At 40.8% G+C, this 23,824-nt stretch overlaps 1 protein-coding gene across 10 annotated transcripts in view; it reads left to right on the top strand.

Moving 5' to 3' along the window:
- The window catches only part of TCF12 (transcription factor 12), a 164,453-nt gene extending 140,921 nt beyond the window's left edge, over nucleotides 1–23,532 (top strand). For 3 of the 10 annotated variants that reach the window (XM_065688648.1, XM_065688655.1, XM_065688656.1), the window contains 9 exons: nucleotides 2,961–3,039; nucleotides 7,683–7,756; nucleotides 8,679–8,750; nucleotides 9,475–9,681; nucleotides 16,055–16,169; nucleotides 17,004–17,175; nucleotides 18,470–18,702; nucleotides 21,382–21,535; nucleotides 23,197–23,532. In XM_065688648.1, the coding sequence (XP_065544720.1) occupies nucleotides 2,961–3,039; nucleotides 7,683–7,756; nucleotides 8,679–8,750; nucleotides 9,475–9,681; nucleotides 16,055–16,169; nucleotides 17,004–17,175; nucleotides 18,470–18,702; nucleotides 21,382–21,524 (1,095 nt within the window). In that variant the 3' untranslated portion in view covers nucleotides 21,525–21,535; nucleotides 23,197–23,532. The remainder of the gene's footprint in view (nucleotides 1–2,960; nucleotides 3,040–7,682; nucleotides 7,757–8,678; nucleotides 8,751–9,474; nucleotides 9,682–16,054; nucleotides 16,170–17,003; nucleotides 17,176–18,469; nucleotides 18,703–21,381; nucleotides 21,536–23,196) is intronic. The other 7 variants (XM_065688654.1, XM_065688658.1, XM_065688652.1 and 4 more) reach the window with 5 other exon arrangements.
- The last annotated feature ends 292 nt before the right edge of the window (nucleotides 23,533–23,824 follow it).

Genomic DNA, 23,824 nt, shown 5'->3' on the forward strand with positions numbered 1-23,824 from the left:
TTTATAAGTTATTTTCTCATCCTTTCAGGTATTTTTTCCCAAGTCTCTAGCTGAGAAAGCCAGGCTGATGTTGTGAGGAAAAACTCTAAATATATTGCGAGTGGAAGTCAGGGCAGAAATGTTTAATCTAACTGGTGGGTGGGCTCTGGTTGTCATAGAAACTTGTTTCTGTCATCCCGTGTTGTTGCTTGGCAGGAGCAGCCAGGTCATTCCATAAATCATTTCTGTCATAGCTGATGGTGATGCATTCCATCTGCTCTATCACTGCATGCCATAGTCTGCACACTTCAAATCCCTCGCCTCATCCATCTGCTTCCCCCGCACCCCACAACACACGCGCACCCAGCACACTTCTTGCGCTTGTTCGGCGAGGAGCAGAGCTCGGCTGTGGAGAGCAGGGAGGTGCTCTCTGCTGCAGGTGAAGGTGGCACTGATGAATTTTGATAGCCAGTAAAACAAGAATATTTTTTCTGTTTGATCAAAGTTTCATTTAAATACTGTGATGGTCTTTTTTAGTGTTTACTTTTGCCTCCCCCAAGACGACAGTACGTGCCTTTCTGGTGGGGTTTTAACGGCTACTGCTGCAACTGTTGAGAGGAATTTTTAGTTCTAAAATTCTGTTGATGTACATCTCACAATAGGCCTTTCATGTGCGAAACATCAGAGGATACGACATTTGTTCTTCAGTTTAGGTATTAAAGACCATACAGAATAGTATGTGATTAAACATGTAAGGCCAGATAATACATTTGCAAAGGTTCTTTTATTTTAGGTTTAAGCCTGGATAATTGTGGTCTTAATCTCAGGGTAGGCAAGAAAGAGAATTGTACATGAAAGTATTTACACAAAGTTCCCAAAGCCCTGTGGATTACGCATTAGTTTGGATAATGAACTAGTATAGATAGAAAGAAAAGAAAATCTGGGTATTCGTGCCATTTCTAATGTGTTTCCCTGAACATTTGCCAAACAATAACCCTTTAAGATTGTGCCCATGGAGGGTTATATGGCAGGAGAAACATCTGGTTTATTTCATTGCCTAATGCCAAATCAAAACACTTGGTCTTTAATTTAGAGGAGATCAAACAGGAGGACTGTTTAACTTTGTTGATTATATCAGACCTCTTTGTGATAACTTACATTTTGATTCCTACCTCAGAACTAGGGTAAAGGCCTTTGTACGGTCTCAGTAGTTAAATAGCCACTGGTCCCCTCACAAAAGAAAAGAAAATGTGGGGAAGTTGACTTCTAAAAGTAATTCATGAATTAAGTTTCTTTGTTGCTTTAGACTCAATAACATTAGCATAACAAAGCCTAACTGAAATGTACACTGTAGTGTTTAAAAAATTGGACTAACAGCTCCGAGGTTTGGCTCTGCAGGCTCTCAATTGTGCAGCTTTTGTCTAAGAGCCTTTTCATTAGACCCTGGCATATTGGCATCCCGCTGATTGGAATGGACCATGACTGATAGGAGGAGGAGTCTCATTTGTTGCAGTAAAATGAGTCATGTTACCGTTTAAGCCTGGCAGAAGGTGTCAGGGTTGTTCATCATTGGTCATTTAACAGCACAGCGACCAGGGACTGAATGCAGAATGAATTCTGACCTCGTGTCTTAGTTGTGGCTTTGGCATAATGGAGGTTTTCCCTCATACAAAATCAGCAAAACAAAATCAGCAGGTAGAGCAGTGGAAAACAGCCAGTCTCAAAGCAAACTTCGTGGCCTTTGTTCTCATACAGTTTTAATTTTCTGTATCTTACCTGCCTGGAATTCTGCAGTTCCCGTACTGATACCCAAGATTTATTTTTACACTCATACGCAATGCGTGAATTTCCTACAGTGGTCTGAGGTGGTTTGTTCTTTAAATATACCCTCTTTCTAGCATATATGAAATGGAGAAGGTATTTCCAATAGGGAACTGATGGTGTTTTCTAATGGGAAAGTGTGATAAACCAAGAAGGAGCATGCGGTCTATCAGGTCCTGGTTTTGTCAGTTCAGAAAATACAATATGCAACTTAACCAAGTCCCAGTTTATTGTCAGCTAAATGCTGAAATGTCATATTGTCTGTGAGAAGAGACATCAACCACACTGCCAGTGAAGACTTTTTTTAACTGCCATCTGATGACTAACAAATCCTGGTCTCTGCTCAAGCAAAACAGGTTTGAACTGGTGACCTATAAAAATATGTTCTAAAGTCCGTAGTCAGCCCCTAAACCGATTCAGTTGCCTTCAAAAAATGAATTTTCCAAGAATCTTAGAATTCTAAGTTTTAATTAAAGCTTTAAGCATTATGTCTTCTGTTTTTATTAAGGCTTTTTAATTACATTAATAGCAAGGAATGGATTGTTGCAAGTTGAGGTTTGCTATCTCAAGGGAGCAACTGGTACAGAAATAACAGGGAAAAACTGTACGCACTGCAATACAATAGGAAGAGCAACAATATTTCAGATGGTTCTCATTTGGTAGGTACGTAACTAGGGCTGAATGTTTTCTTGGTATTTTCTCTTGTGAAGTCTTATTTTCTAGAAGATAACGTGTTGCCTGCTAAAATCTTTTCTCTCTTTAAAATTTGGGAAGTCATTATTTCTTCACATTTTCCTGAAGTTTTGTTTGTTATAATTATCTTTGTGCTGTTAACTCTTATGTATATTGTTCTCCTTCAGTGACAACAAGGCTGTAATTTCTGCTGCTGTTGAAGTAGAAGGAAGATCAGTTACACTCGTGTTGCTATCAGATACAGGCTGTGCTTATTTTGACAGCTGCTTGAAAATGAAAGTTCTCTGGACATTTTTAGAGGCTTGAGTGTGATAAAGCAGAGCTGTGATTGAAGGATGAAATTGGGGTTTTTATCAGTCTAGCATCATGAATGACAATTAAAAGCATGAAAAGGAATCCTAATAGCTATTTTCTTTACTGAATATTATGGCATGTATTGATACACAATCTCTTTTGTCTGTTGTTAGATTTATTCCCCTGATCATACCAGCAGTAGTTTCCCATCGAATCCGTCAACACCAGTTGGATCACCATCGCCTCTTACAGGTAGAGACCTGCCATTTGTCAGTAACTCATGTGTTGTTTTGAAAGCCTCCTGTTCTGAATCCCAGTGAAATCAGCAGTTAGATTCCTTGCAAAATTACTTCTGCATTTTGTTTATATTTCTGTTGTACTAAATCCAGGTTTAGAACTCCAGATTCTTAGCTGGTTTGTTACGAGCATTCACTTAAATCCTGGTGACAGGCTTTTAAAATTAGCTTCTTAAAATAAGCTTTGACAACACTGAATGACCATATACAACCACAGCTATAAAGATGTCTGTACAGATCTGTACCATTGGAGAGAATTAAGAGTGATTTGGTCGGTTTTGTTGGGTTTTTTTTTAAGCTATATGCTAAAATTCTGTGGCAGCTTTCAGTGACAAACGCAGCAGATGTGTGTTCCCTCTAATGAAAATATAGTAGCTATGAGAGTATCCAGTTCTTACACAGGATAGCTTTTCATTCGTATCTCTCGTGAATGCTTTCATTCTATGGGAGAAGAATTTCTGGCATTTTTCAAAATAAATGCTCTGTATTGCAGCCACCTCTGTCACCTGTGCTTTGTGTGTTTGTAGTGTGAATGTGGGAAGGAGCATTCCTGTGTGGAGATGAACTGTGGGCAGCTGCCTACAGCTATTAGTGGGTAGTGCAGCTTTCACAGACACTGTGGCCTCAGCTGTCTAGTAAAAGTTGAACAGCTGTTCTCCATATAGAGAGGGCTGTGAAAGCACCATTGAGTTAAATTTGTTGTTTAACAAAGAACTAGAATTACAAGCAAGATGATGTAACTTTAACCCTGTTCTTTCCTATAGTGCGATTAGTTAAATTATTTAACGTTTATACAACAGTCTGTTTTCCCTTTCTCTGTTGTTTAATACATCCCTGCAGGCTCCAGGCCATTGGTCGCTTCTTGCAATAGTGTTTAGATTTTTTTATAAAAAAAACCCCAAAATTAACTTGCAGTGAAAGGTGCACAGAAAGAGCTTGGCTGGACACTTCTGTCATCTAGAGCTGTAATTCGTTAAAGTTATGGCATGTAAAATGCAGCCATGGACATATGTAAGTGAATATACAGACTACATGCAGTGTCACCCAGAAAACTTCCATCATTCATACCTGACTTACGTTTAATGGACACTGCTCTGGTTTTCTATGGCCTTAATGGATTACTCAATATCTGAAATGGTATACCTGAGCAGCTGCTTTGAGCATTTCTTTCTGTCTGAAAAATCTGTGTTGAATTGAATGAGGATGGGATTAACGGGCTTTTTGATTCAGTGATTGCAGTTGACAAAAAACGGTTTGCGTATCCTTGTTGTACTGAAAAGGTAGATGAGACCAGAAAATTGTTACTGCTTTCTTTTTAACATCAAAGCAAATACTGAAAATGTTTTGTGGCTGGAAGAAAGAAGTTCTGACATTTCAAAGTATTTAAAATTTTAAAGATCCCAACTGGAGTTCCCCGAGCAGATACTACACCTGATTTTGTAAGTGTGAAAGCGCCAGCTAATTCCTGGCTTTAGAATACAAATTTAAGGTCCCTGAAATGTGAAGCTTCCCTTTGCCATTGATGCCTTTGTCTGTTGGAACCTGTATCAAATGTAAAACTCTCCAAAATTTGCATTTTAATTTGTGTTCATTATTCTGGATTCTAATGGCTAAGACAGTAGTAGATGCAAGCAAATAATTCTGAAATCCTTCTTAGGCACAAACTTAGCATCTGCTTTACGATTATACCCTCCCACCCCCTTTAATTTCAGTGATACAGAATTTATCAAGCCTTTGGTAAATTGCTGCAGTAGTTAATTACCTTCATTTATGAATCTGGACTTTTATCTTTATTCCCAGATGAGTCACTGAGAACACAGTGAAGCACAATGTAAAGTAATTACTACTACATTTATGGCTGTTGATACTCCTGGTAGCCATTTTCTGTCCTGACCCAAAAAGTTACTGCAGATAACACAAATGTTTTATGTACACTAAAATAATATGCTTTGCAGCATTTCAGCCTTCATTGTGATTTTCCTCTTTTTGCAGGCAGTTCTTTGTTTATCTAGCATTCTTCTTATTATAGGTTTGAGTGAGTCATAACTTGCATATCCTTTAATTGTAAATTACAGTAGGAGTACTCTGCCATTTAAAGCATTGAGAGATGATAGCTTCATGACACACGTAGATAAACTCATATTTGACCATTTGGCTGTTACATTACTGAATAAGGGTAATGACATTTTTTAATTAATTTAAGTAAAAGCTTTGAGAACAACATGATGAAAACCCCCCAGTACTGTGAGACAATAGCATGTCTCATCTTCCCTGCCCTCATTTAGTTTCTAATTTTACATAAACATGCCCAGAGCTTAGCTTCTTGCATAGTTTCAATGATTGTGTATACGTATGTGAAGTTTATATACGGATCTGAATGGTGGGAGCCTTGGTATTTTAAGAATCCTCCTCCCAGGATCAGAAGTATTCAGAAGGCTTCAGTTGGTTCTGAGGGTACAAAACCAGCCCTCTGTGGACTCTGATGCCGAGAGTGTGTTTGAAAGGAGAGCCAGAGGATTAGTGTTGGTAGTAGAAGAACAATACTGGAGTGATTACTATCGATGACCCCTGTAAATCCTAACACTTGCCTGGCTTATTTGTATTTTCATGCTGCTATGTTGGTGCTGCACTAAAAGCTGCAGTTGTTAATTGCAGGGCTTGTGGTGCCAGGATGCTTTCTAATATAATTGGTGGATTTCATGCACAAACTTCTAGGAGGGGGAGTGGAATGAGGAAGGCAGGAAATCAGTGCCATCTGGCAACCTGCGCAGACATGGAGACAGAGTATGCCACCGTGCAGAAAGAGCACCAGCATTACTAGAGGTGTGATTAAAAACTGCAGGTTGCAGTTGGGTGGTTCGTTTGACAGGAGTTTAGTATTCCCTCTCCCTCCCCCCCCCCCTTTCATTTTTTTTTCTTCCTTTGTGAGAAGTCCCACTCAAGAGTTTTGTTCAGGGCTTACACTAAGGAAATAATAACCTTTTCCCGTTAAAAAAGCCCCCCAACAAACTCATGAGACAAGGTGAACAGGCATTGAGCCTTTGCTTTCTTAACTGGTTGCCTTTCTGTTTGCCAGCTGATGCTTTACTGTAGGAAGCAGCACACTCACTGTTAGTAGTGAGCACTCACTAAAAGCCCTGACTATGGTCTTGTCTCTAAAAATGGAGTTTTGACCAGATAAAAATTTGGACCTTACAGTGAGCCAGAATATTCTAAAGTTGTTCCATTAATGCTTTGCAAAAATAAGTGAGACTCCAAGCGTCATTCCACAGTTCAGGAACGACAGTAATGCAGGGGGGAGACTACAGATCCAGACCCGGAGTAGTTGTGTGAAGTGAAAATTGGTAATTATAAACTTGCTCACTGATGTCGTCGTATTTTAAAAGAGAATTCCAGCACAGTTACGGCAGCTCTGGGCTGCTATGAAACTGGAGATGGTTTATTTTTTTTTAATTAGAAAGGAAATATTTAGGTATTTTAATAGCTATGCAAGCTGTACTCTTTTTGTTATATAAACCCCTTTCTTTAAGAGGTAACTACTTGCAGCTCTCTGAACAAAGGAACTGTAATGTTATTAAACCTTTTCCCAGTTTTCCAGATGTACAGCTCTGGCTGTTATTGAAAGAACAAGCCCACAGGCTCTTCCTTTAATGAGCTGCTTTGGATTGTACGTCCATAATTTATTAATGTAATTGCTTTATTATTACATTTGTATGGCTGAAAGGAAGCTGTCTCTAATGGCCATAGAATTTTGTGTAGTATCTTTATAAAAGATGCACTATTAGTTGGTGAGAAAAATACATGTTGACTACTTCAGGCTTTGTTTTAAAAGTACTTCTTTATTAGCATTTCACATCTAATTATTTTTTATTTTTACACGGTAATTAGGTATATTTATGTCGGATGAGAATGGATATGGATTTGAATTTGCAGTGTATAGGTAGTATGGATGTAATTGACGATTTGTTGCACAGTCAGTATTCTTTAACTGCGAATTTATGTGCAGTGTATCTGAAATCACAAATGGGGATTACTTGGGTGTATTTTTACTCTTCTAAACTAGAAATGCATTATAATCTAAAATGGTATCATGTGGAATGAGATAAATCCTTTTGATCTAGTTTTAAGTTTTCTCATTTAGTAAAGAGGTGTCATAAAAATGGTTTTCCAGTTATCCTTAGTTCAGTGTCCATTTGCTTTCTTTAAATATTTTTGTGGTATATTTTAACATTATTAAAGATATGCCTACGTATACTGAACATAACCTGAAGAAGGAGTTCAGCAACCCTTTTATGGTGACACTGGCAGAGGGCAGGTATTTCAGGTACTCTGTGTGTGTGTTTAGTCCACTCTTGTATCGTTTTAAGTACTGTGAAGATGTCACTGCTTTGTCATCGACAATGTACCTAACCCTACAGATGCCAGGATATAAAAATTATCCCTCTGCAAGGCAGAATGAAGGAATTTGTCCTCCTTTGTGTACCCATATGTTAGCTTACCTTTATGCAGAATGCTGGTTTTGATTGAGTTGAGAAATATCGCGTCACTGCTTCCCACTTCCGCTGCATAAATCTCTGTTAACCTAGACACTTTTGACAGGTGCCAGTCAGTGGTCTAGGAGTGGAGGACAAGCCCCCTCATCTCCAAACTATGAAAACTCTCTACACTCCTTGGTAAGAATTGTTGAAAGCAACACCGTACTTTTTACTTAAAAGCTGAAGGCTTGGTTTTGTATAAATCCTGCATATCATTAAAGGAAACAGTAGGATAGCATTACAAATGAATTCTTTGCTAACAAATGGCCTGTTCAGTTGAACAATATAAGACGTGCAGGGTGTGTCTTTCACCATCTGTTCCTTGGGCATCAGGCTTCTGTGCTGAGGACAGCTGGTGCTAAAGCGCTGTTATGAGATTCTGGTACCTTTTCACAAATCCATAGCTAATTCTTATCTAAAGTTCAGTCTGGAGGAAAGATAAAGACTTCATGCCTTTGCATTTACTTGTCCTTCCCCTCCCTCCATGAAATGGTAGCCTCTTGGGCTTGCCTTCACTACACTTGTCATTAAAGTACCAATATATTTTATTTGTAATTATTATTTGTTTTGGGGGAGTATTCATTTATTAATTAATGAACCATTTAACAGAAAAAGACATGGGAAATCATCTACAGCATTGTAAATTTTCTTCCTTTGAAGATTCAGCAGAGGATTTAAGTTACTGACTTCTTCCTTAATATTCCTGAGACAGGATCGGGAAGGAAAAGGGAAAAATTTGAGGGGAGGCATTGATTACCTGTTAATATTTCTAGTTTCCACAGGTGAAATTTCATTTTTCTGACTAACAAGAATAAGTTTAAGCCAAGTCCGTTTTCTTCAATATTTTTGCAATTAAGTATAATTGTTACGTACATCTTAAAATCCTAACAAAACTGCAGTGTTAAATATTAGCCTTTTCTTATCTTAATATAATCAGATCTCTGTTGCATTAACTTCACTAACAATTTATTGCTGACATGCACATCAGCTGTTTCCTCACCTCTTTTTTGAATTAATCTTAACTTGTGCTTTGCTTCCTGTTCTGTCTTGACTTTGCCAGAAAAATCGAGTTGAACAGCAACTTCACGAGCATTTGCAAGATGCAATGTCCTTCTTAAAGGATGTCTGTGAGGTACTATTTCACTTTAGATGGTGCCTTTTTGTGTTTCAATTAATGCTTCCTTCGGATTCCCCATTAAAAACTTAAATTAGCATAGCATATGACCCATCTTCTGACTCCAACATCCTGCCATTTCAGTTTCTGGAGAGCTGCAGTGTCAGAATCCGTTTTGCTTTGGGGTTTTTTGGTCTTTTTTTTTTTTTTTTTAAAGGAAAGTAATTTAAAGACAGACTCTCCTGCAGTAACATACAGAATTTACTTTTATTTCTGCAGTAGCTGATGTGTTTAAAGCTCCACTTTAGAAAATGATAGCTCAAAGTTTTGTCTAGGTTTTTTGTAATACAGGTTCTCAAAAAGCCACTGCCTCTCTTTATTGTTACCAACGTGGTGAGGCTGATTTTATGATCATTCTTTCTCATCCTTTATTAGCTTATTTTGTAGCACTTCCTTTTTCTTTGTTCATGCCATGTAATAGAAGCTGAGTAACATTAACCTTGTAATAAGATTCACTTTAAAAGCTGCCACCTATTTGTGGAATGAATGCTATCTTGAGCTAAATCTCCAGATATCTTTTCTTTTTTCTGTTTGTTGTAGTGCTGGTAGGTGCTTTCAAAGTCTTTGATATACGCATTTCATCTTCTGTCTTTAATATCTCTGAGGTAGAAACTACTGCGGTGTAATGAGCGTGCAGGTTTATTCAGTAATAGCTGCTCCTGTCCCTCTTACATTCTAACAGCAGTCTCGAATGGAGGATCGCTTGGACAGACTTGATGATGCCATCCATGTACTACGAAATCATGCTGTGGGGCCTTCAACAAGCCTGTCAGGTGGCCATGGAGACATACACAGTTTATTGGGACCATCCCACAATGGGCCAATTGGAAGCCTGAACTCCAACTATGGAGCATCTAGCCTTGTGACAACCAACAGACAAGCGTCAATGGTAATGGTATTTTAAAATGTGTGTTTTTATGCATAACGGCTTCAGCTGGTGCATTTGACTTAGCGCAGAGCCTAGTGAGTTGCAACTGGAGTGTATGGCCAACATTTATCGGGAAGAAACTGCTTGAGGTTTCTGCAGAGGAAAAGGTGGCAGACAGCTTGCACCTGCTATGGGTTTCCAATTAGAGAGTTAGGGTGGGGGTAGAAATGAGGGGGAGGAGAAAGATGGGAAAACTTAAACTTGGGCCTGGTCAGTGGCCCATAAAATCCTGCTGTGACCATATGCAGAAAGCTGAAACTTTCTGCTGAGAGCATTTCAGCTTATACATGCATTTTTTCCAGATGTGTAATAATTGGCAGAACAGTTTTCTCCTTGAAATGGTGAATAGGGAGATTGAATGGGAAAAGCAGTCAAGAAGGACTGAATTTCAAGTGTTCTGGTCTGGAAAAGCTGTTTATTGTAAATTGGAACTAGTCTTCAATAGCAGATGCTGGCAGAGGACTGGGAGGAAGCTGTTGGAATGTGGAACCATGGTGTGCGCAGGCTCAAAATGTAAACTTCTTTTTCTAAATGAAAAGGAGTTTGAGCACAGCTGTAGTGTAAGTAACAATGAAGAGGAAACAACTTTCAGATTAATCCCCAAGAAGAGTGAAATAATTCAATCCATCTCTTTTAGTTTCTTTAAAAAAGTGAACTGTTCTGAAAAAATGTAGTTGAGCTTTTTATAGATCAGAAGTATGTTAAAAGCATTAGACAGTAAACGAAATCTATTTGTAGCATTGCTCACCTCCCTTTTTCTTCCTTTGCATTCCTCCCTTCTCAAGAACGCTTAAAGGAAAAAGGGCTTTTTAAAACATGCTTATTTTAGTGGTGCCATGTGTTTGCATGTTTACAGCGTAATTTTAAAGACCAGTTACATGCTGTGAAATTTTCTGTCATAAAACAGATTCACAGCTGGGCACTGTGTGATCAAGGCAAAACTTCACCTATCATCAAAATAATTAGGTACCCCAATTGCTGAAGGGTTTGTATTCTATAAAACTGAATTAGTTCCAGGCTCTCCCATTCGCACGTCACACATCCATTTATATTAATTTCAGAACCACTGCAGTAGACATCAAAAAGAACTGGTTACTTTCTATAAGCTGTGTGTGTTTGGGGGCTTTTCGGGGGGGAGTGCTTTCCAACACATACCCAGCTTTAGGTTTCTGTACAACTTCACCATTACAGTTAGTAATGAAGGAAGTGATGCATAAATACTTCAGAACTTTTTCTGAGTACTGCCGCATATTTAGAGAATGCTGTTAAAAGGGAATGTTCTGCAGTGGTCTGGGGTACTGCAGTCTAGTTATACAAAAGAAAACTTGTTTTTTCCTCGGTCTTAATGACGTGGGGTAGAGTGACTGAAACTGCAGTGGCAGAATTGTTCTCTCTCTGTCTTGTGGAACCTTCTGGTGCTTCCAAGCCAGATCCTGTCAAATGCTGATAGTGCTGCAATGTACACAGAAATCTCTGTTTCTCTTTTAAACTAAGCTGTGATAAATATTTTATCAGCTTGGTTTTGATTGAAATAGGTGGCGGTGGAAGATGACTCCCCAAAATGAATTCCTCGGCCTGATGTAGTTGTGTAACTTAAATGTAATCTAGACTTGAGTTGCCACCTAATGACTGACCTGCTGTTTCGATTGAAAGATGCTTGCCCTCTGTTAAAAAAAAACACTTAGATTAGGAAAATGGAAAAAAAAAAACAACACCCAAACCCCAACACTTGCTTTTGTATTTCATCTGGCTGGGTGAAGCAAGCCTGCAGATCAGTTTTGCTTGAATAGTGAGTCAGCTAAAGAATTCCTTGGATTAACCCTAATTTTGTTACATCAGAATAATTGGCTCCAACAGAAAGCATCCTGTCGCGGCTTTGACCAGTCCCCAGCGAGTGCCCTCTGCCATCATTTGCAGTCACAGGCACTCAGTATGGCTTAGGATAGAGCCTGAAAGATGAACAGAGCAGAGGCTTGGCCTTTCTGAGCAGTGTTAGTTAATGATGACTGCATTGCAGTAGTGCCCCCCACTCAAAGAGGTGCAATTCTTGCGTTATTCAATAATCAGTTAATTTCAACCTATACTTATTTACTATTTGTATGTCTTGATACCTTAAGTGTAGGAGAACAGAGAATTTGACACCACTTGCACCGTAAGGTCTAGGCTTTGTTCAGAAATTAAAGAGTGCTTTATTTCAGAGAGCCCCCAGTAAATTTTAAGAAAATAATGTATTGGCTCTCATGGTGGGAAATGTGAACATCATGCAGGTGTTTACCTGCTCTTGTTTGATGTGTTCGGAAGGGGTTTAAGTCAAGAAACGTCATTGGGATGCAGCACTGAACGAAACTTCCTTGTTGGGGGAGGGAGGCGGGGGTGTCTCTTCATACAAAACATTTTTTCTCTGTAGGAAAAAAAATAGAAAAGTTAAATTTAATTTCCCTTGAAGATGATGATCTTGGCAGAAGGAGCTAGGAAATGAGTAATTTAACTCCTTTTTATGTAATTAGTGTAACCAGACATGGTTTTATTTTAACATTTGCTTAATTTTTGAGCCAGATTTATTTTAAAACTCTGGTTGACTTCATTTCCTGCTCGCTCTGAATGGTCTTGTTTTCTTTTTAGCTGGGCTGGCCATTAGATTTATTCAAATAGATTTTTAATATCTCAAACTCATCAAATATTTGCTAAATGGCCTTTGAAGTTGATTTGTATTTTATTTCATGTATTATTGAAAAGTTAAGAAGTAATACTCTTTTTGTTCTTATTCAAGCTGCTTTTTATTTGTCATTGAAGTACAATGGAAAAAGAACAGCCTGAATTGATTAAAAATAAATAAATAAAAGGCCTGGAAACTCGGTTAAGGATGAAACTCAATCCTTAACTCACAGGGTTTTTTCCAGGTATAGCAGGAATCCAACACAACTGGACAACCTCCCTCCTCTTACCCTGTGTCTGCTGTGCTGTACGGGCAGGACAGGGCAGCAGGAGCTGCTTTGGCAGCACCACCCTCTGCTCTTGCACAAAGCCCTTCCAGGCGCTGTATTTCTGAGCAGAGCCGGTGCTCGCGCTGAACCACTTGGAGCTGTCCCAAGTGTAAAAATCTGGATTCCAAAGCCCTTTTCATTGTCTCAATTATGTTCACCTTGGTTAAAATTGTATTACTGGTCACCTGGCGTGGCTTGAGAAGTGCTTGTGCTCTGCAGTGTGCTCAGGTAAGTCCCGCAGCAGATAGGAGCAAAGGCTGGTTTGTGGGGAGTTTTTTCGTCGGTTTTTCAGTTCTCAAGAGCTGTTATTGCCACGAGTTCAAAACTAATAACGAAACCGAAGTGTGAGGCGCAGGCCCCGCGTTAGCCGCGCCACGTGTGGCTCCGGGCCGGATCTCCACATGTGCAGCAGTGCGCTCGCTGCCGGTTGCCGCGATCCGCCTGGTTTTTGTTGAGGTGCCAGAAATACTGAACTGCTTTGCTAGTTGCAGCTCCCAAATGTTACCACTTAAACAGACCGAGCAGGGTCGGCACTCACGGGTTTGTTTAAGCTCTCAAGGCAGCGTGGCTGCGGACTGCCCTGCCGCGAGTCTCCCGAAGGGCAGAGCTTCAGTTCGCGTGGTAAATGCGGCACTGAGGAGCCGGGACAGGGCCCCGGGCTGCCCGTGTGCTACGTGTGACCTCTTTGACTTGCTGAGGACGCGGCACGCCCGTCCCTGCGGGGGGCTGCCGGGCGGTGCGTGGCCGCCGCCCGTTTTTAGCGGGCGGTGCGTGCCGGAACGCCGCCGCAGCCCGGCTGCCATTTCGCGGCCCAGAGCGTTACCTCAGAGCGGGCCCCCGGCGCGCGCAGCCCGCCCGCCTTTGTCGCGGGCGGAGGCGGGGACGAGGCGCCCAGCTGTATGCTAATGCGGGCCGCGCGCAGCCCCGCCCCGCGCAGCTGGCGGCTGCCCCGGGCCCCGGGGCGGGGGGGGGCACCGCGAAACGGCAGAGCCGGGGATCGGTGGCACCGGTAACGCTGCCGGGAGGGGGCTGCGCGGGGTGGCGCTGAGGCCCCGACGGAGGGAGCCCCTTCGGGGAAGGGGCGGCGGAAAGAAGGTGCTTCAGGTCCAGTTTGGTGCCTTGAAGCAGGCCCAGATTAGCCGTGCTTACAGGAAACGGCTCTGGGCCTTGGCGTGGGGTACCGTGGCGCGCAGCAAGCCTCCTGGTCTAGGGATTGCTGGGATTTGCTAGCACATCGCAGGTCAGAGATGAGCGCTCATGGCACGGTCAGGTTCGTGGCACCTGGCTCTTCAGATTTCTGTGTCACTCTAAGTTGTACGCTTTGAGTTTGCAAGCCTGTTTCAAAGGACTGGAACATGGACTTGAATTCAGCTTTTATTCCCGGTCTGTTTGCTGCCTGTATCAGAACTGATGTGCTTATCTCTCACGTCTAGGTTAGCCCTAGATCTGGAAGTTGCCAGGGTTCTGGCAGCGGCTTCGTTTGGACACAGCTTTAAGAATTTTTGCCTTTTGTAAGAAGTACGTTTTGGAGCAGACTTGGCCCCAAAGTGATTCACAGTCTGTAGTTTGAATAAAAGCACCCTCATGCGTTAGGACTTCGCATGAGCAGAAGAACAAAGTCACACACACAACCTGCAGGGCAGAATTAGGGCAAGACTGCAGTTTGGAAGTGCTCTGTGCAGCGCAAGCTTCACGTTCCTGTTGTAAAGAGTTTTGTCTCATAGGTTGGAAGGCCCGGGCTCTGCTCTTTGCTCCCAGTGAACTCTCAAGCACCGCAGGAGCTGAGATGACTGCATCCACGGTGGAACTTCTCACAAACAAAGCCTATTACACGCACAGGAAGATAAAACACACTTTAAATAGCAACAGATATCCCGCAGTATACAAGAGATTTTCTGCAGAACAATAGATACGGATAGCAGCCCAGAATGACCTGATACTAGTTAAGGGGGGGGGGGGTTCCCCCTTTCCTTTCTTGTTCCTGTGTGTTAGCTTACAGGAACCAGTGTGTATTAAACAAAGGATAAACTTGCATAAGGGTATTTATCTCTCTCTGGGTAAAACCCATACTAAGACATGAAAGGTAGAAGCTGCATTAATTACTCAAGAGGGATTCAAAGCTCAGCAGTTTACTAGGATTGAAGGATTTATTGAAAAACAGTGGTTCTCATGTGTAACTCCAGGCAATAAACCTATTTAATTAAAGGCTTAATCTTCTAGTTGACATGTTTGCTACTGTTCCAATAAAAAGCTTCATCTGTAGCCAATTTTTGTAACTATATAAATAATAGTAGAATCCTCAGCTTTGTTAGGGTTTGGGGGTTTTTTTAGCTGTATAATTGTATTGTAGTTGTATTATAAATATTTAAAGGACTTTTGTGTCTTTAGGAATCAAAAGCTTTAAATAGTCTGCATTCCAGATTATTTAAATACAGGCAGTGTGTCTGTACCTTGTCCTTTCTCAAACAAAAGAATATGACTTTTTTATAGAGGTTTGCATTAGTAACAGTATTCTGTCTTGAGCAGAGTTTTTAACAGATTTGCCTGTTCAAGCTGGGCACGGGCACTCATCACTCTCTTGGCATAAGTACTGTTAATCCAAGTTTATGCTTCCTCTCAATGCGTGCTGCTTGGAAATTTGATCATGATGTATTATGAAGGAGCAGATTAGAAAATACTGAGAGGTGGTAGGGGCAGTTAGATGCCTGGGTTATTTTTGTATTATAAGATTCTGTAATGGGACTAAGATAAATGTATTTAGCTGAGAAAGGAGGAAAATGAAAGGGAATTATTAAAGTGAACAAAATAGTATTTTGATATTAGATCCAGTTCTGCCTTAATGCTGTTTCAGCACAAGTGAGGAGATGCTATTTATACATGTGCGTCTCTGTGTATGTGAGCGTGGGGCAGTATACACACCTTACACATGGAGGGGTGAAGGCCATTATTCCCCATGGTTTAAGGATCAAAATGTTATGTGCAGAGGAGTTGCTAGTTGAATTAGTTTAAACAATGAACGGTTAATCAAGTCTTACACCTCTCAGGTATAAATCAAGGAGAAAACTCTGTAGTGTTGTGTGGGAAAGTAGTGAAAAACCTTGTTGCTAGGTTGCTGTGTTATTCCAAACAGGTGTTGGTCACTGCTTTGCTTGAAATACAGCTTAATCCCGTGTGGTATGATCAAGTGGTGTAGTGTAACAGCATCTTCCAACTAAATCTTTCCTTTACCAAACTAGAACTTTAACTTGGGTTTGTAATCCAGCAAGTACTTTGTCTTTTAAACTTCTGTATCTGGACTGTTTCTTTTTCTTTAAAGCACATCTTTAATGGAAATATTTGCTTTGCTTTAGGTTGCGGCTCATCGGGAAGAAAGTGTCAGCCTCAGCAGCAACCATTCAGTTCTTCCCAGTGCAGTTTCTGCTCAGAGCACAGAACTAAATCATAAAACACAAGAAAGCTACCGAGGTAACTTCCCAGTGATTTTAAATGGGGTCTGCAGTAATCCAGAGCCAGTGAGGCTGTAAATCTTGGTAAAATTGCATCAGCACAAGGAATAGAGACATAGATGATGTTGAGAAATAAGAAATTAATTACAAATACTGTAAAATGCTGTTGTGAAGGATCCCTGCAACAGTTTTCAGGGCATCCCTGTGTCAGACTTGACCCACTATAATTACAGCAGAAGACTGCATTACAGCCGTGTTCTCTTGGCTGAAGGAGCCGTAATGGCATTTGCAGTACTGCAGCCATTTCCGAATCGGCAGGAAGGGCTGCAGTGAGCTGAAGGCAGGTTTCAGTCTGGCTAATAAAAGGAAGTCCTTCCATACAGGTGGTAATGGTTCCCTCAGTTTTTAGCTTGAAGTAGTAAGCTATAGAAGACACAAGTCAGCTTACTTGTTAGCATGCTTGCACCATTTAGGGAGGTGCATGTTGCACGTTTGATCTAAGCCCAAGCCTTGATGTCAGTGCAGCTCTGCCCTAAAATTTGCAGCCCAGACATAAGGTGCAAGTTTCCTTACTTCACTGAAGTCCTGTTGTCTTTAACAGTGCTTTTCTTAGATGAAGCTGTTACTGATCAAGCTGCTCTGAGCTGTGATCCCTTTACAACCCCTGACACATGCCCAATTACAGCAGTGTTACCAAGATTTCTCTTCTTGTTGTCGTTGCCAGAGTGTAGTTCCTCCTGTCGTCTTCCCAGACTCTGTGCTCAGCTCTGGCCTCCCATTGACAATATCTGCTTGAGATTCTCTTTGGCATTTCATGCCCGTGATACTCACTCTGATCTCTGGTTGCCCGCAGCATTGTCAGGTGGCTTACAGAGCCAGTCTGTGGCTATAGGTCCAACAGAAATCAAGTCTGAACATAAGGAGAAGGATGAAAATATACATGAACCCCCCTCATCGGATGACATGAAATCAGATGATGAGTCCTCCCAGAAGGATATCAAGGTCTCATCTAGAGGCAGAACAAGGTGGGTTGCTGACATGTCCTAGAGAATTTGTGTTTCCTTAATGCTGTGTAGCATGCCGTCCTTATGTTTGATGAATTTATTTCAAGGCTTTTGCATTACCTCAGTGCATCTATTAATAGACAGCTGAAACAGATAAACAGTTTGAGTATTTGTATCCACTTAAATACAGAATAGAGGATTTTCTGGGGAAATCACTTGAAAAGTGTGCATTCCCTTACGTTGGTGCCTTCCCTGATAGCTGCCTGTGTACGTATAAGTGGTGTAAGATACAGAGAGCCCTGCCCATCATAGAGGATGGGAGAACGTTAGAAACCTGCGATATTTTGTACCTGGGCCAGGGCTGCGCTTCTAAACTTGAGCCAGTGGGGATGAAGAGCGGCAGCCTGGTAACCCTGATTGACTGGGGTGAGCACGATAGGTACGTAGTCTGTGAAACACTTCCTCCTCCCAAGCCATAGGCAAAAAACCTGGAGCTGATGCCGAGTAAAATTCTTCTAGATGTGCCTGATAGGCCTGAAACAAGCATTGACCTTTAGGATAACAGTAAACAATGAGAGTTTCGCTACAATTGGCAGCGCAGTCTGTATCATCACATGTGTCTAATGGCATTTTAGCGTGTTAATTTTAGTTAGAGCAGAGGTTGTGCGTAGTTTTAGACTGAATTGGACAATCCTATATTTTAAAAAAAGGCTATGCAAGTTAATAAATAATTTGAAGTGATACACGAATTCTGATTAGAACTGATCAGCTCTACGCTGGGTATTATTAGAAGATAAAATAGTTCTAAAATTGGCTAATAAGGTATTTAACAAAACTAATGCTTTTTAATAAGCACAGTAAATTGAAAATTACCTGAATGCCTTCTTATATAAGCTGGTGTATTGGAAACTGTCTGAACTACTTGTTGAGAAGGCCTTATTCCTCACCTGATGAGGTGGCTGAGTTACCTCTTTGCTCCTCATTCCTCAGTGATTGCGTGAAGTGGTAGTTTTGCTTCAAGGGGCAGTGTGTTGCCACTACTTATCCTAGAGATGTTTGCCACCTGTAGACAACATTCTGTGTATATTCTTCAGCCAGACACCATTTAAAACTTACTTTCAGAAAGAGGCAGGAACAGCAAGAGTTAGCTTGAGTACTTCAGCACTGATTTGGAACACTTCCTTAGCTATCTAAGTATACTTCAATATGAAATAGATTAAGTGGAGAAAGTTTAATTTCATCAGCTGGAAATTTTGAACCAGCAGCAGGATCACTTGTGATACTTCAGTATACTTTTATTTACGCTTTCTTGCAGCAGTACTAATGAAGATGAGGATTTAAACCCAGAGCAGAAAATAGAAAGAGAAAAGGAGAGAAGGATGGCAAATAACGCTCGAGAACGTTTGCGTGTCCGAGACATTAATGAAGCGTTCAAAGAACTTGGCCGTATGTGTCAGCTTCATCTGAAGAGTGAGAAACCCCAGACGAAGCTGCTTATTCTTCACCAGGCTGTGGCAGTCATCCTCAGTCTAGAGCAGCAAGTGAGAGGTAAATGATTTAAAATACTGACATACCTTGCTTTAAATTGTAACAAGCACTTACGTAGTAGCACAAAAGCTCTAACAAAAATATGAGATCTATTTTAAGACATACCTTACATAATCGAAGTATTAAAATGCAGTGAATTTAACCATTTACTTAGGGGGTTGTGTTAAACACGTAGTGGGGAGGAGAGAGAAAACCTACTTGAATTGAGTCAGAGACATGTTAAGGTGCAGAGGCACCCTGCTTGAGCTTCTGATCAGCCCCGAGTAGTTCAGGCAGTTGTATGAGATGACCCTTGTAGGTCCTGTCCAACTGAAATAGTCTGATCTGTGTAGCTGGCATGAGCATTCCATCAGGTTTTGCTCTCTTGGACTAGCTGTTTTCGTCGGTGTCCTGCTGACAGAAGTGCATCGGGTGACTGGGAAGGTCTTTCAGATGTGGATGACATCAGTGGTCATACTTGCTTAATGCACTACATCTTTGAATCACTGATGCCACTGAATGATGTCTGTGTTTTATTCTTGTGTATCTTATTTTTACTTCCATTTCCTATTTTGTTGCTTGTGTTTTGCACAGGTCAAAACAGTAGTTAAAAGTTCAGTGAAAGTGACAAAGGGAATAACTCAACACAAGCTTATGTACTGTGTAGTAAGGATGAGATGCTGTGTTTTCAGGCAGAGTTTTACTGACCTGGGTTTTAATAAAGGCTCGCAGTTTCCAGTCAGAGCTCTTCCATAGAGCAGCTAAGTACTCTGCAGATGAGGCACCAAGTAGTGCCATGGCAAAGGCCTATTTTAGCATCTCTGAGACTTTGACCTTGGGAATTGTTTTGCTCTGAAAATGACATAGCCTGGAAGATCAGGTTGCATATTACAAAGAAGTCAGAATAACATTAATCAAGCATGGTTTTTAATGTTTAAAAACCATCAAGTCCATCTCTTGGCTCTCCCAGATTCTGTCAGTCACAGAAAGCTCTGTGTGAAAACTAGTAAAATCACTAGTCAGAGGTTGCTTCTGAACCTTATGCCTCTGGTGGAAATCTTCTTCTGTATGTACTTACAGTTGAATTGGACCTATTCTGCAGGCAGTGTAAATTGAGAGCTTTTCCTTCCTCACGTGTGCATCTCAGCTCCTACTCCCCGTGCATCGCAAGCACACGATGCCTCTTGTGCAAGAGGCTGCACTCCCCATTTATCTCTGCGTCTTTCTTAGCACCTGTTTCTGACAGTGAGTGACCGGAGCTTTGTGCGGTGCCCGGAGGAGCTTTCACCAGTGCGTTGTATAATTGCATCAGCCATTTCCTCTCCCTGCTGGTAATGAGGCTTCTCATTCTGTGATTGGTGCTATTCAGACTGAAACGTTTCAGATTTTGAGCTCTAACTGTAGGCTAGCATTTTTATCTCCGTTTCATAAATCGCTGTAAATTAACTTCCTTTCAGAGTTTCCACATAATTAAATCTTCTTTAAAACTTCAAGACAAGCCAGATTTAAACAAAGAAAACTGTGATTAAGAAAAGTTAGCAGTTTTGGGTTGTTTTTTTCCCCCAGTAGACTCTTTAGGAGTGTTCATCTTTAGGAAATGCAGTAGGAGGCAGTTGGTAATGACTTGGGTGAAAGCAGAATTAGCAAGTCTGTCCAAAATTGCCTCTGTCAGATTACCCCTGTAAAATGCAAACTGCAGTTACTATGGGGTGCCTGTGCAGTGCAGGAGAAGGGCTTGTGCTGTCTGTTCAGTCTTGGCAGTCTCCTTGCAGCTAAAATTATATCTGCAATCTTAAACTGCAAACCAGAATTCACTGACAGCTAGAAAAATACCTCAACATGTTGATTAAATTCAACATGCGCTGGTAGAACATAGTACACACTTTTCGTGTGTCTTTTTGGCCATGGCAGTTTTCATCTTTTGTATTTTGGTTCATGAAAAAACATTTTGAAGAACAGAAGCAGTTGACTGTTAGAAACTATCATAATTTGAAAACTAGATCCAAAGCTTCATCTATCAAAGCTAATTGGGGAAGTGGAAATATACTGATGGAGGTAGCTTGATAGCTGGTCCACAGCTGCCTATATAAAGTACTGACTGCGATGTGAGAGGAAACATGGTTTGAAAAAACATGAGCCTTCTGCTCCGTGCCATTGTCATATTCTTTCAATTTAAGATGGTTTCCCAGACCTGAGGGTGTGCGGAGAGCTACTGACTCAGGACATTCAGCCTCCCCTTTTCTAACAGCAGGCTAATATTAAGGTGAATAAAGCAGCAGTGATGTTACTAAAACTAGCGTGCTGTCAGTAAGGTTGGTGGGACTTCAGCATACCAGTGAAACACTGAAATAAATCCGGGGTTGTTTGCATTGTAAATTCTTAGAGTTCTCGTTTTGCACGTTAGCAACTCCTGGTGACAAGGGAGGCACTTTTGTAGCAGGTTTTTGAGGGGGTGGGTGGGCAATTAGGGAAGTTCGGGTGATTTTTTTTATTTTTTTTTTTTTTTAATGCCATCTCAGGAGATGCCTGGGAGGGTTTTCAGTAGTGCTTGTCCGCAGCTTTAGACACCTGCCTTTTAGCGCAGGGACATCAGGAGTTCGAAGAGGGAAGCTACATAGCTATTTTTACTCCAGCAGTTAATGGATTGATACTGCCCTCTTTATCGGCATATGGGATGTTAATATCATCTTTCTGTTCCAGAGCGAAACCTAAACCCTAAAGCAGCCTGCCTTAAGAGAAGGGAAGAAGAAAAAGTGTCTGCCGTATCGGCAGAGCCGCCAACACCACACCCAGGAAGCCACCCTGGCCTGAGTGAAACTACCAACCCTATGGGTCATATGTGAACACCAGCCAGGTACGTCTCTGGTCTAGAGGGGAACGGCTCTTGTTGCTTTTTTTTGGCTACAGTTAGGGAGATGTAGATGTGCCTGTTCTTAGTTACTGGGCTGCCACTAGCACCAAACTTCTTTATGCTGCTAAGTACTTTGAGGTCTCTGAGCATAAGCAAAGCTTGCAGATTTGTTTAGTTTTATAATAAAACAAAATCCCAAGAAGTTGTCATTAAACTCTTCATTTCCATGTGTTGTTGCCAATGGCTACATCTCTTGGCTCAGGTGGCCTTCTTGGCATGACATGAGAGGAATAGTTAACAGTTTGCTAGATAAGCCAAGCATAATAGAAATGAATTATACATTTTTAAATTATCTAAATATCACATTAGCTCGTTTAAAAATCCATGTAGTTTCCCAGTGCTGAAACAAACAGAGAGACTTCTCATCGCAAAGAGATTTGCTGTCTGGCATAAGGCCAGGCATTCTAGCTCATCTCGTGTGCCCAGCAGAGATTGCTTAACTATCTTAAGTCACAGTCTCTATTAGTAAAGATAGTCAAGATTTAAAAAGTAATGCTTTCAGCTTTGCAAGATGAATCAGTATTTCCGAAAGCCCCATGTAGTCCAAAACGCAGTAGTTCATTTAAATCATGCTGATGGGGTGCTCTTACCAAGGATATATTAGTCTCGTGGCTTTATTACATGTAGCTGCTTGGTTTGTTTTTTTTTCTTTAAAATTGAAGAAAACTTGATTTTGAACAGAAAAAAATCTGATTATTCCATGTCTTCTAAACCAGTAGAGCTGTTGCCACTTTCAAAACAAGTAAGCAGTTGGGTTTGATGCCTTTACTTACATCCGTAACTTTACTAAATTTTATGTTGCGGAGGTTTGTTGTTGCTGTGTATATAGACTGGTTTGCTTCTATTTTAGCTTAAGGTAAAGGCATCCATCTTGCCAGAATGTATTCTGTGGAAATTTATTACTCCCTCATCTTCCTTAGAAAGCAGCAAAATGGCATTGAAACCAAGCCTTACTCGAGGCAGTACTTTTTCCCCATCTCTCGTGGGCAGCTGCTTGCTTCATAAACAAAATGGGGTTTCTTTTTAGGAAAAGAAGGTGCTTAGAATGTCTTTAATTTGTTCTATTTCATACCAAAGAAACAGGCTACTTCTAAATTGTCAGAGAATTCTTGACTTACAGCAGAATTTATAGCCTGTTATGTGCCGCTTTCAAAAGTTTACAATATCTTTGGTTTTTAATAGCAGTAACTTTGTAAGGTGACTCAGGTGGGACATTGATGTGGAAAGCTCATTGGGTATATGGCGATGGCTAACTTCAGCTGTAGTGATTCACTTTGGGTACTGACTCCTGCTTATTTTAGAGACCAAAGTCAAATGCAAATTGAAGGTTTGAGGTTTGCAGATTTCACTTTGTCCCATGCCCACGAGGTCAAATAGAATGTTCCTGAGAGTAAACTGTTCGATGTATCATACTCAGTATGGATGGATATCTGTGGAAAGAAGGATTTCAAGGCCTCTCAGTGTGATTTTTTTCTTTTGTGCTTAACTGAAAATGGTATGGTTAAAAATAGAAATGGTATGGTTTAAATTAGTCCCAGTGTTGAACCATGCTTCTTACTGATTCTTTTGATAATACCCCTTTACTCTTCCAAATTTCTTTCTAGAATTCCAGAATTATTGGTAGGATACACAGAAGGTGACCTTTCTTCACAAGGACACAGACAACTAACATTATATGAAGACACAAACCTGACAGGAGAAAACACTTGAAGCAAGAAACCCAAATGCAATCTTATGATCAAAGCTACTGGTCAACACCTGCATCAGGATTGAAGATACAAGATCTTCAGACAGAATTTCAGCCCATGAAATACTCTTGAACATATCATTCTGTTGCAAGCAGTGTGTCGCTTCTGCACAATCAGAGACTGTTGTGATCTCTCCACTCATTGTGGAAGTTGCCTTGTGCCTAAACTGAATTGACAAATGCATTGTAACTACAAATTTTATTTATTGTTATGGAACTGTAAAGGTCTACATATAAAGGGAAAAGTTAACATGTTAAAGGCTGATAAAGTTTCAGCTGGATGCCAGCATTTGCTAAAGCTGTTCACATTCAGAGAACAAAGCAGTGACAAACATCGACCCGTAGCATTCCCAGCATACCTATTAGTGTCTTAAAAAAGGAAGGGAAAAGTCTTTTGTTGTCCTTTCCTCTCCTTTTGCCATATGACTAGTGTTTTCCATGCAATAGGAAACTATTCCTTGGTATAGCTTTTTTTTTTATGTTAT

This window comes from Lathamus discolor, chromosome 8 (assembly GCF_037157495.1).
Source record: "Lathamus discolor isolate bLatDis1 chromosome 8, bLatDis1.hap1, whole genome shotgun sequence".
Classification (NCBI taxonomy): Eukaryota; Metazoa; Chordata; class Aves; order Psittaciformes; family Psittacidae; genus Lathamus; species Lathamus discolor.